This window comes from Prionailurus viverrinus, chromosome X (genome assembly GCF_022837055.1).
Source record: "Prionailurus viverrinus isolate Anna chromosome X, UM_Priviv_1.0, whole genome shotgun sequence".
Classification (NCBI taxonomy): Eukaryota; Metazoa; Chordata; class Mammalia; order Carnivora; family Felidae; genus Prionailurus; species Prionailurus viverrinus.
The window spans coordinates 8,038,736-8,049,643 of NC_062579.1; the positions used below are offsets into that span (position 1 = coordinate 8,038,736).

The 10,908-nt window shown below is 40.3% G+C and overlaps 1 protein-coding gene across 2 annotated transcripts in view; it reads left to right on the forward strand.

The window, feature by feature from the left end:
- The window catches only part of GLRA2 (glycine receptor alpha 2), a 173,496-nt gene extending 163,100 nt beyond the window's left edge, over positions 1 to 10,396 (forward strand). For both annotated transcript variants that reach the window (XM_047844173.1, XM_047844174.1), the window contains exon 9: positions 10,118 to 10,396. In XM_047844173.1, coding sequence (XP_047700129.1) covers positions 10,118 to 10,396 — 279 coding nt within the window. The remainder of the gene's footprint in view (positions 1 to 10,117) is intronic.
- Positions 10,397 to 10,908: the final 512 nt, after the last annotated feature.

Here is a 10,908-nt window from a genome sequence, read left to right on the forward strand (position 1 = left end):
TGAAATTTCTCAGATTCCTCTCACGGAGAAACCTTAACCTGGAGCCAATCAAGAAGGGAATTCTGGGAAGTGTAGTTTTCACCAGCTGTAGGCAGGCTCTTGTACAGGAATAGCAATGCCAGGTAAACAAAGATAATCCCATAGAGTAATCGCTTTTTGGCACTAAGTGTATATATGGAGAGAAAGGGGGAAAGAGAGAGAGAGAGAGAGAGAGGGAGAGAGAGGACAGGAGGGAGGGAAAGAGGGACTGGAGCACATAAATGGTCTGGAGAATTTGGCAGAGTCACAATCATCCAAGTGAGAAAGCAAGTAAATGCTTGATGTGATTTTGTGGCTGCTGCTGTTCTTGTTTTTCTTTTGGCAGAGGGCTCATCCTCTGATCACCCGTCCCTTTCAGGCTGTGCTCTGTAGACAGTTTCAATGTTCACTTTGTTTGCACCCTGAACAGATGGCAAACTATGTTAATAATCGAACAGCTCATACTCCAGATGGAGGATGTTCCCCTTCATGCTTCTTAGATTTTCGGGTGTCTTCTGAGCATTCTAGCTAGACCAGAATTGACAGAGACTACGAGGAAAGAATTTCCAGACACAAGGCACGGCCTTGCTCTTGAGGAATCGAAACATCACCAGCATGTTATCGATTTCTGAACCACTCTCTAGGACTACAGCTGACATTAAGCAAAAATATTTCTGCTTTATAGATATTGACCCAAAGATCAAACAATTACTTTTAAATAATGGACTTCCAGTCCATTAAAAGTATGGTGCTGTAGGTGAGGTGTGGTCCAAAGTAGAGTGAAGTATGTATTGCACTTTAGAAAATTAGACTCAAAATATACATTGAAAAGACATATACCTCAGAGACTGTATGGCCCATGGAGTCTCAACCTTTTCACAGAAAAGGTCTGCTGACACCTGGGCTAGAAGACGAGCAGCAGGAGTTAAGGTCTGAGAGGTAACGGGGACATTGCAAGGACTTGTCTTTTACTGAGTGAGGTGAGACCCACTGGAGAGTTTTGAACTGATGAAGATCTGACTTGACTCACATTTTCACAGGATCCCTCTAGTTGCTGCACTGAGAATAGATATTATTGTTGGGAGAGAGGGTCTGCAAGCCAGGGGACCAGGAAGAAGACTATTAAAATAATTCTGGTGGGAACAGTTCTGATGAGCCACCATTGGGTGGCTCAGACCAGAATGTAGCATTGGGGGGGAGTAAAAGGTGACTACGTTCTGGTTTGGAGATTGGGCTGACTGGGCTTGCTGGTCCTAGGTGTGTTGCATAGCCCCGTGCAGGTGCAAGGGAGGCTAGAAAATGCAGTCTCCCCATGTGCGCATGTGTGGCCGGCTAAAACAGGGTCTCTTAAGTTGGGGTGATTTTGCAGTGTGTGGCGATGTCCAGGGACATTTTCTCATCGTCACAACTTGGAAGGAAGGGTGCTACTTGCATCTCGTGGGTAGCAGCCAGGGCTGCTGCGAAATATCCTAAAATACACAACACAGCTCCCTACCACAAGTAATTACCTGGTCCTAAGTGTCAATAGTGCTGCAGTTAAAAAGTCCTGAGGTAAAGAGGATCCACCACTGGAAATCTTAGAAAAATGGGTTTTTGTGGATAACTGGGAGTCTTAGCCCAATGCCATCCCTGGGTCCCAACCCCTGGCAAGGCATTTGTAGGCTGTGGCAACATCAGTTCTGGAATCCCAGCTCATAGCACAGCTGAGTTCCGTTTGTCCTCCTTGCCCACTATTTCTCCCTTGTTACTGGAGGTGAGCTTTGTCCTGAATAAGAGGCCCAGGGGGCTTTTGTTTTCATATGGAGACTTGTAAACCAAGTCATGTGACCGAGGCAATGAAGGAGACTTTGTGTAAGGGTGGCTAAGTGATACGCAGGACCACAGTGCAGGTGGTGATTTAAGAGATCTGTGAAAAAAATGTTCCATTAATTAGAATTTCATAAGATAAAACCGATGTTTGGTGAGGACAACAGATCTACAGGAATTTCATTCTCTTCACCAACCCAAATGGATGGCATGTCAGTTCAAATACCCTTAATATTATGCAAATACTCCTTAGTCTTTTGCTATGGGAAATAACTGATAAGGTCTAATTTATTTGATGAAATATTTGCATATATCTAATATATACTGTCTTTTCATTTGCCTAGCATTATTTTGACTTCCAAATAGATGGATAAATGAAAAATGTTTCTTTGTATTTTGGCATGTTTGTCTATGCCATTTATTTTCTTTGCAAGTAAGTATACAGTTTTTGCTAAGATTGTTCATGAGTTTGATCTAAATTTATGTATTTTCACACTATCTGGGCTGCTCACTAGTTTAATGGTGAGCCAAAAAAATGGACAGTGTTTCAAATATAGACCACAAATACCTCTGTTTTATTTATTTATTTATTTATTTATTTGAGAAGGAGAAAGCACAAGGGGGGGTGAGGGGCAGAGGGAGAGAGAGAGAGAGAGAGAGAGAGAGAATCTTAAGAATCTGAAGCTCCACGCTCAGCCTGGAGCCCAACACGGGGCTTGATCCCACGACCCTGGGATCATGACCTGAGCCAAAATCAAGAGTCGGCCACAAGGCTATCGAGTCTGTAGTGAGAGGGATAGGGATGAAAGTTCTTTGAGGAATATCGACCCAGAGGCTGCAGAAAGGACTGCAACTGGCAAAGAGAGGGAGATCAACTAAGAGACGATCACTAGCCCCTTCTCTCCCCCGGGGAACATATCCTTTCTGAACCTTTACTCAGAATCAAGAGGATCACCGCAAGCACAGTTACTGAATAACTGTCACAGGACTAGCACCGTACCGGGGGATGGGGTTACAGATGTGACTTTGCATACTCTCAGGAGTTCACCCTCTAGTGACTGAAGACAATAGTGGAAATCAGCTATCAAAATCCAGAGTTTCTGACTACCTATTCTTTAACATAATTGGGAAGCAAAAATTTTTAAATAATAAAAAGGAAAATTGGAAATGTATTCTAAAAAGCAATAGGTAGCTAAACAGTCTTTTCCAGATTAGGGCAATCATAGATGATTTGCACATTGCCCTGTATATGTCAGCTACATTACCATGGATACCCTCACCAATTCTGGAGACTTGAGGCACATCTGACCACCAATAAATCTTTGTATGTATCTCAAGCATATGTCTTATATTATTCTCTATACACCCCGCAAAAAAAACCCAAAAAACAAACAAAAAAAAACAAACCAAGGTCTTATTCATCTTTTGGTTCCCATGGTTCTCAAAATAAAGCCCCAAACAGGCAGTGTGGTTTGCAAGGCCCTACATGACCCAGCCCCTGGTCACTTCTGACACCTTGTCTCACTCCACTTTGCCCCTGCATTCCAGGAGCCTTCCTGCCCCCTCTCCATTGCAGCAAACCCTCCCATGTGAGACATCTCTCAACTCTGCCTTCACGTCTTTAATGCCTTTGATTTTTCAAGTCTCTAACAAAATGTCACTTTCTCAGGGAAAAGCTTCTCCTATCTGCCAGATTAGGTCAGGTCCCCCATTAATAAGCTCGCATAGTACCCTGTACCTATCCTTCAGAGCCCTTATCATAGTTTCTAATTATGTATTCCTGTGATTATTTTATTTACATTTGTCTACATCAAGATTGTGAGCTCCCTGAAGAAAAGAATTTGATCTGTTTTGCTTACCACTGGGTCCCTCGCAAATGGCACAGTGCCTGGCATCTCCTTAGGCATTTTCTGTCTGACTACTCAATCTAAAACATCCTCTCTGCCACTCATCTCTCCTAAGTCTCTTACCTTGATTGTTTTTCTTCAAAAATCATATATCTGTGTGTGTGTGTGTGTGTGTGTGTGTGTGTGTGTGTGTGTGAGTGTCTGGGAATATCTTGTATGTGTGTATACATATATGTATATATGTATATGTAGGATAATGTGTTTGTGCGTGTGCATACGTCATTTCTTTCCTTGCTACTGCCTGTTTTCCCCAATAGAATGTAAACTCCAAAAAACCCGAAACTTCACCTTCTTGTTTACTGCTCTAGTCCCACCACATACGCAGCACATAACAGGTCCTCAATGAATATTTGTTGGAAATACAAATTCACGAATGGCAAGTGCTCAAAAAATGAATACCAGAAGGTTCCTTGTGCAAAAATTAATATAGCAATATGATGCACTGAAAACAGATGCTCCAATGATAAGTTTTCTTCTGGAAAAATTGCTATGGACTGTCTGCCAGAAGGACACTTTGACAGTTTTAATTCATTTTACCACAACTCATTAATCAACAAAGGGTCATATTTGGTTTACTTTAAATTTGTTGTTCTGCCAAGTTCAGTCAGAGTCTTCATCCATAATCTTAAATGAAGCTATTGGGGGTTTGATAGGGAAAAATTCATAAAACTCAAAGACTTCCAGAGTCCTTGGAATCAGACAGTTAGGGGATCAGAAAGACTTGGATTTGAATCTCAGCTTCAACATTAGTAATATAATTTGGGGAAGTCACGTGACTTTCCCCAGTCTCGGTTTCTCCTGAAAGCATGTGATTTCCATGGTCAGTTTGGTGATAGGACTGACTGTGGTTTTAAGTGCTTAGTACATAGTTATAATCAAAAAATTATACTTATTTATTATTCGTATTGATCCCCAAGTCTCTGTGACACAAAGGAGGAAACTGAGGCTGCAAGACTTGAGAATTTCTCAAGGCCATCCCTGCCACCCAAGTCCAGGTAATAGAAATCAGCAGGCCTTACAGCTAAACATTATCCAACCTTCATTTTCTCAGGGGACTTTTTTGGTGAACACCTGCTGGGTTTTGGACTCACAGTGTTTTCTAAGGAGGGCCAGAGACTCCATTATGTCCCCGTATTGATCGAGGCTTACTACATACAACCTTCAGTTCCAACTGAGCCCTTTCCTGTTCCAAAAGAAGAGAGCCTCGGTCCAATCAAAGAATCTGGGTGAGAAATGTGATGGAAAGAACTTTCCCCTACACCAGTTTTTAGGAATCCTTTTCTTTCCTCCTTTCTAGAGTATAAGAGAAAAATTGGAACCATGAGCTCCACTAAAATCTTTCATTTTATAAATGCCATGTCCTTTATATCGAAATCATTCGCTTCTGACGAACAATTCGCTACATTGCAATTCTGGTGAGCTTTAGGTCCAATTTCACATCTAGACAGGAGGTATTACAGACACAGAAATGAGTAAACTTTACAGTAAGTAAAAGTGAGGCCTGAATTAAATAAAATAATAAATCTCAAATGAGTTGCATGGTGCCATGGCAGTGCTTCATGCGGCAGGACAGGACTTAAGGAGATTTTCTAGGAGTGGGATATAGAAATTGAACATATTGAAGCTTGGGATGATTCATTTTCTGTGCAAATTTAATCAGTGCATAACCAAAGAGAGTGAGCTAGAAGTATTTACTGTTCAAAGTTACTGAAGATGGTGGGTCAGCAGCAATACTTAACTAATCGGTTTCCCGGCTAATTAGAAGAAGTGGAGAATATCTGAGTAAGATTCTTTCCTTACTGGGAAGATCTGATTCTCCCTGTGAATATGTTCAACTGAGCTGTGCCTACAGATTGCTCTTTATTTTAGCGTCAGCTTATCCCTGACTCAAGCTCATCTCCTTCTTACCCTCATATAGGAATCCTGCCACATTACCGTAACATTTTATGCTGAACCTGTTATAAAGGCAATTAGTCATTCATTATAACACAGAAACTCAAATTGTTGCAATTATGTTTTCTGAATCAAAACCATGCCGTTTCATGTGGAGAATTTAAGGTTCTGTATTTAAAATGCGTCGGATGAGTCATAACGGTGAATAAGAAGACCCTTAGACTAGCATTCGTATCTCCTGCATATGAAAAATTAAATGGATAACTCCTACCTACGACAAATTTATTTTTTGCGATGGAGGATTTTAAAGAATGGATTTAATTAGCTGTAACTATGCTCACAAGCATAATTGGAAGTACTGCTGAATGAATGAGGAAAGTATTTTTAAGAGCAGAAAAAAACCCTCTTAAAATTCCCTTTTGTTCATTACGCAACAAACGTTTATTAAGCACCCACGGTTTGTTGGGCACCGGACAACATAATGAGAACCTAAGCTGGCATCATTCTACTCTAGCTCTGGTCTTTCATCGGATGAGTTCATCTCTTCAGCTGTCCATTCACAGTATGTGAGGCAAGACTATAGAAACTAAATGAATGAGTCAGTCTGAAAAGAAACATGGATGTGGGTATTTAGGTTTGCTTTCGTTCTGCGTGCTAAAGCAGTTTACTAGCTAACCACCTTTCCTGTTGCTTCAGGGATCCAGGAATTTAAAAAGAATCTTATCTCACGTAGGCAGTGAACTATATGCTTAATCGTGAGTTTCTAAATGTTTATAGAGGTGAGAACAGCAATTTGCAAGATTCTACAGATATGGAAAGGAAAAACAGCACAGTAAATTTAGGCAGATAAGGGGAAATGTACTTTGAGGAATAGTTTCCATTATGAAAAGTAATTTTAGACTTAATAATATAGAATAATTTCTGCATTTTAGAGCTGGATCTTAGAGCTCATCGAGGTCACTCGTTTCCAACCTTCTGCATCAGGGTCACTGGATTTTAAATCGCCCTAGAGATTCTAATTCATTTGATCTGGAAGGAGGTAGGAGGCGAGGCAGGCATGCATATACTTGTAAAAGTTCCCAACGGTCAAAGCTGAGGCCCATAAATCTAGTCCAGCCTTGATATTTTTGGTATGAGATCCCTGAGGCCTTTAAAAAATAAAGAGCTTGCTTAAGATCAACAGCAGCTTACAACCCTTGGAGCCTGAGCTAGAACCCAAATATCCAAATTCCTAGTCTGTATCTCTCTTTACTAAACCAACTGACACAGTTTCTACTTCTCTCACTCAGTAGTTGAGATCTAATTACCAGTTGGTAATAGAAAGTCAAGACTGCCTATAACCCATGTGACTCCTAAGTCCCCTCCCTCTAATGACCTGTGTGCTTCCTTTCTTGCTAAGGACTGAATAAGTCTTCTGATAGCACTGCAATGCTTAATATATCTATTTATTCCATATTTTAAAATACCTTTTTAAATACTTCATTTAGAACTTCATTCTTTATTTTTTTATGTTTATTTATTTGTTGTGAGGGGAGGGGCAGGGAGAAAGGAAGAGAGAGAATCCCAAGCAGGCTCTGCACTAAGAGCGGGAACTCTATCCCACAAACTGAGATCGCGACCTGAGCTGAAATCAAGAGTTAGATGCCCAACCGACTGAGCCACCCAGGCGCCTCTACCATTCACATTTTAAGGCAAAGAAAACAGATTCAATATTTGAATCTGAGTCCAATTAAAGTCTTCATTATTGAGCTTATATAGATAGCTGGGCACATGAAAGTACTCTAATGTCAGGCTCAGTTTTCTTAGCCAGTTACCTTATATGATAACGCCTTGAGGTTGAACACTTCCAGTGGGTTCTGAAAGTTCCATGCAAGTAGGGCTCTTATCCAACTTAATCAACTGTTTCTGAGTGCCTAGCAAAATGCCCACCATAGACTCAACACTCAATAATTCATTGTTGCATGAGAAATTCCTTAATACATTTTGTTAAGAAATAAGACAGAGTATCTTGAACCAACTTGTATAGGACAATCCCATATAAATAAAAGTACTGAGATGATTTTATAAAGGTAGTTTTACAGTTACTTTATTCTAAGAGCTCTAGTCTGATTTTCCTGATAAAAATTTGTCCTTGCTGTACCACTTGAATTACGGTTGGGCTCTCATTCATATCATGTTAAAAGTACTTCACTCAGGGGCCATCTGAGTAGCTCAGTCAGTTAAGCATCTGACTCTTGGTTTCAGTTCAGGTCATGATCTCACGGTTTGTGAATTCGAGCCCCACGTAGGGCTCTGCACTGACAGTGTGGAGCCTGCTCGGGATTCTCTCCTTCCTTCCTCTCCTTCCTTCTCTCTCTCTGTCTCTCTCTCAAAATAAATAAATAAACATTCAGTATATCTTTTATATGTGGCTTAAGGCACAACTAATGTGCAATACAAACTCATGAAATAAAATTAATACCAAGTTCTCTTGTGTTTTGGGAAACATAACCATTGTTATTATCTGGCAAAACAAAAAGTGCAGTGCCTTTGGTGATTCCCAGGGGTTGTACAGTATTGTGGAAGGCAGTGAACTAGTTTCCAAAGAAGATTCAATCAATGGTTATTTAGAACTAAACTTTTATTAAGTAGGTCATTTCAATTCCACTCTTTCGACTCCACCATTTTGACCCAACCACACACCAAGATTCCATACGTTTGACTCTACTAAGGCTATCTGCACTTTACCCTGAGGTTATACTTTTTCAGTCTTTTATCTAATTCACGTTGAAATAATCAACACAAAATACCACTGACATCTGCTAAAATGACCCGTGTTTAAATATGGTAGAGATAACTAACAAAAGAATCAATGATAAAAATTCACACTAGAAAACAAGTGTTGGTGAGGATATGGAGAAAAGGGAACCCTCAGGCACTGTTGGTGGGAATGCAAACTGGTGTAGCCGCTCTAGAAAACAGTATGGAAGTTCCTCAAAAAGTTAAAAATAGAACTACCCTATAATCCAGCAATCACACTACGATGTACCCAAAGAATACAAAAACACTAATTCTTAGGGATACATTCACCTCTATATTTATGGCAGCATTATTTACAATAGCAAAATTATGGAAGCAGCCCAAGTGTCCATCGATTGATGAATGCATAAAGAAGATGTTGTGTACACACACACACACACACAATGGAGTATTACTCAGCCGTAAAAAAGAACGAAAGCTTGCCATTTGCAACGACATGGATGGAGCTAGAAAGTACAATGCTAAGTGAAAAAGTCAGTCGGAGAAAGACAAATACCATATAATTTCACTCATATGTGGAATTTAAGAAACAAAACAAATGAGCAAAGGGAAGACAGAGAGAGAGAGAGAGAATCAGATCAAGAAACAGACTCTTAACTGTAGAGAAGAAACTGATGGTTCCCAGAGGAGGTATGAGGGGGATAGGTGAAATAGGTGATACAGATTAAGGAGTACACTTATCGTGATGAGCAATGAATAATGTATACAATTGCTGAATCACTGTATTGCACACCTGAAACTAATATTGTATACTAACAATATTAGAAAATAAAACAATTTTAAAAATTGGATCACCTAAAAAAAATCGACACCAGAAAAATCAGTCATGGTCAAAATATTCAACACCACATAGTGGATGTTTAATCTCTGATATATAACTGAGATCAACTAGAAGACCAGGGGGAAACAGGTATGCATATAAGGGGTTAATATTAGATCTAATATTAACCTTAAAGCCAATGTTAATGGAAGGAACTAGGCTGTGAATGGGCCACAAAACTAGAAGTTCCTAGCTTAGGGCCAGGTACACAGCAGGGATTCAGTAAATGATTTTTTGAATGAATGAATGAAGCGTGAATGAGTAAATGAACAAATGGTGCTCTACATGAAGTATAAAATTGGGATTTGGAGACTTGGCTTTAAAATAGTTCATTCAGGGGCGCCTGGGTGGCTCAGTCGGTTAAGCGTCCAACTTCGGCTCAGGACATGATCTCACTGTTTGTGAGTTCGAGCCCCGTGTTGGACTCTGTGCTGACGGCTCAGAGCCTGGAGCCTGCTTCGGATTCTGTGTCTCCCTCTCTCTCTGCCCCTCCCCCACTTGTGTTCTGTCTCTCTCTGTCTCGCAAAAATGAATAAATGTAAAAAAAATTTTTAAATAGTTCATTCAAAGTTATGGATTAATAAACCAGATTTGGGGAAAGTCAGTGCTGAATATAATGTGTTTCTGTTTGTTAATTAATTAAAATGACCACAAAGTCATGATTCTTACTCTTAATCTCTCAGCCTGAAATTTAATGAACTGTATCTGTTCCATGAATAATTGAGTTGAACTTGAAAGAGAATTCCACATTCCCAAAGCCTCCCACACTACCAGTTAACTGTGATTTATCCTTTTACTTCTGAAGAATTTTAAGCATCTTCCATCTGATTTGACTGACAACCAATCTGTGCTTCCTCTGTCTTTATTCTCCCAGGAAGAAGATGTTACTCGTGAAAGTCGTTTTAATTTCAGTGGTTATGGGATGGGTCACTGCCTCCAAGTGAAAGATGGAACAGCTGTCAAGGCCACACCTGCCAACCCGCTCCCACAACCCCCAAAAGATGCAGATGCCATCAAGAAGAAGTTTGTGGACCGGGCAAAAAGGATTGACACGATATCTCGAGCTGCCTTCCCATTGGCCTTCCTTATTTTCAACATCTTTTACTGGATCACATACAAGATCATTCGGCATGAAGATGTCCACAAGAAATAGATGTGCCCTTCGGACCCTGGACTTTCTTGCCTAATTGTTGTGCTTGTAAATACACAGTGAAATTGTCTTTCTATCACTTTGACAGAGGAGATGACTAAGGGAGGGGGGGAGGGAAGATCATGAGGGCAGGTTTCCTGGCACGTACATGAATAAAGATAAGTTATCTGGGCAATGACAGAAAATGTTTGCACAAAATTAAGGTGTTGCAGAATCACGTGAGCATAATTCCCTTCATAGTCTTTAGCATTGTTATTTCAGGTGATGTATTAATTAGACAGGATATGCAAGGTCAAGTGCTTGAGAGCTATTTGGTTTGGTTTTGACTAATTCTGGTACTGAAAAGTTAGCTTAAAACACACACACACACACACACACACACACACACACACACACACACAGAAGGAAAATGCTTACCATCTGACCATAGTGACTAGCCTATAGTGAGTTGAGGACCAAACTTTTTCAGGAAAATGCTGCCTCGTTTTTAAAACAAGTACCCTGAGCTACGTTCT